The sequence below is a fragment of the Sphaeroforma arctica genome, assembly GCF_001186125.1.
Source record: "Sphaeroforma arctica JP610 unplaced genomic scaffold supercont1.1884, whole genome shotgun sequence".
In the NCBI taxonomy this organism is placed as follows: domain Eukaryota; class Ichthyosporea; order Ichthyophonida; genus Sphaeroforma; species Sphaeroforma arctica.
Genome location: NW_014038674.1, coordinates 1 through 2084, shown reverse-complemented (window position 1 = coordinate 2084; position 2084 = coordinate 1). Strand labels below are relative to the sequence as shown.

Genomic DNA, 2084 nt, shown 5'->3' with positions numbered 1-2084 from the left:
CTACACTTACCAGATATGGATTTTCGGCAGTCCCCCTTTTCTCTGCTACCGGTATCGGTGCGTGGTCAAGTATCAGGTGTATTCTCAACATCATCTGCAGCGGTGGGGTGGCTGAAGCGTTCATCATCTGTATTCAAGAGATACCAGGCATTAGTGGATCAACCACCAGCGGATATACCAGATTCTCTGGTGTTGATAAGGATTCCCTCATATTGAATGACCGGAATGGGTTAGATGACTCCTTGGTGGAGTACTTAAAGACGACTGGTATATCGCCAACAGAGTTGCGTGCATGTATCCATTTTGGTATGGATCATCGTGAGCGGGTGCGAATGTTGACTAAATGGGAAGTTACAAATGCGCAATTCCCTTTGGATGAGGACTACGTGTAGTACGATAAGGCTGTATCTTGAACAGGCAGGACTGCTTCTCTTGTATGTTATGAACAGTTAAGTTTACGCGATAGGCACACACGGGGTAAGCAGTGTCTTAACCGTGCATGGGTGGCCATCAGCACATATGGTGTGTGTAGTTACGCCGATTGTTATATTAAAATCTACTTAGACTTTGTCACTTGTGTTTTCATACCTTGTTCTTGTGGTGTGACGCGCAGTTCCTGCGAAGCTGCCCTTGGGCTATGTACTGTCGGATCTGGGCTATAATTCGTGCTTGTTGGATACTTGTTGCTCGAGGTATGTTGAATTGCCCTACTGAGGCATCACATCCGCTGTCATAATCGTTCTCCTCAATATAGCTGTCGTCACTGTCGCTCAAGAGGGCAGGTCTGTGTAGGGATAATATTATTTATTTCAAAAATGGCAAGTATATATGATACAATGTATGAACGTATGGTATGGCTCTCATAGTCGCTGTAGTGGTTCAGGAAAGATTGATGGGAAGAAGTGGTCAGTAAATTCTGTACTGTCATCACTGTCATTAGTGACGTGCGTGGCCTTTTGTTTTTAAAAACCCCCCCCCAAAAAAGATGGCCCTCTGGATTATTCATACTTTAGGGTCGCGAGCAGAAATCGGGTGTCGTATCGGAAATAAACAGTAAAATTTAAAATTTAGCAGTGACCCAAATATTTAGTGGCAAATCCAGAGGCCCGCCATGACAAAAAACAGTTTAAGAAAAAAAAAACAAGAGGGCAATCGATGAGTCATTCTGGTATGCATATGATATGTATGTATGAATTTATAAACATTTTCTTCAAGAAAAAGTAAGCCTAAAATCTGCCGGGCTCGCCCCCAAATTCAAAACACAGGCCCCGAGGTCCCCCCGATCGGCGATCGGTGATGATGACACCATCAGATGATCCGAGCCAGGCAACACTCATCAGCCATCAATCAGGTCTTGTGGTAAAAGTTGAATCCCCTCTCTTTAAAAAAATTATTTAATCAAATGCACGGGATGTTGTAATAAGCTTTCATGAAGCATGAACTTCTCTCACCCTGTACACCTCTGCAAGCTTACATCGTAGATGTACATCTGTAGTATGATTTGGAATACAGCAACTGCAGCCATAGTTGGCTCTCTTCTATCACGTACGGTAGTTCAGGCGCGAGCCGACACAACGCCTTTGTCCCTTTGTTCACCTAGGCAGAGCGATGGCACAGCCGTAATTGACAGTTTTGGGATGAAGTATGACCTCTCTCCCTTAAAAAAAGAGGGTGCGGATCCTCCCTGGGAAGCTAGAGATCAGAGGGAGGACAATAAATCTAAGTACTTAGTGAATGTCTGCGAATTTATTGAGACAATCAGCTCGGCGAGAGTCAGGAACGCTGCAGTATGGCAGACTGGTGCTGATGGTTCCGGAGAGGTATGTATATAGTGACACTGATGCGGGATCTCCTATTTTGCATGGCAAATTAGTTTACGCATATATACGTCGGTAATTTTTCTTATCGCTTAAAGATCAATCACCGCGTGGGAAGCACCAAACCTGACAGCTGTCTGTAGGATGTAGCTTATGACTGAAAGCAGACATGCCCATAGATATACAATATTGGCGGAAAATTATAATATTTACACATTGCTTCTAACTATGTTGTAGTTTCAGTCAAATAAGCGTGTAATATATATA

The 2084-nt window shown here is 43.6% G+C and overlaps 1 protein-coding gene across 1 annotated transcript; it reads left to right on the top strand.

Annotated features, from left to right (window-relative positions):
* Window positions 1-570, top strand: SARC_11801 (hypothetical protein; the record flags this gene model as incomplete). Its single annotated transcript, XM_014294105.1, has 1 exon — window positions 1-570. A coding segment is annotated over one exon (392 nt), but the record flags the coding sequence as incomplete, so codon positions are not given.
* Window positions 571-2084: the final 1514 nt, after the last annotated feature.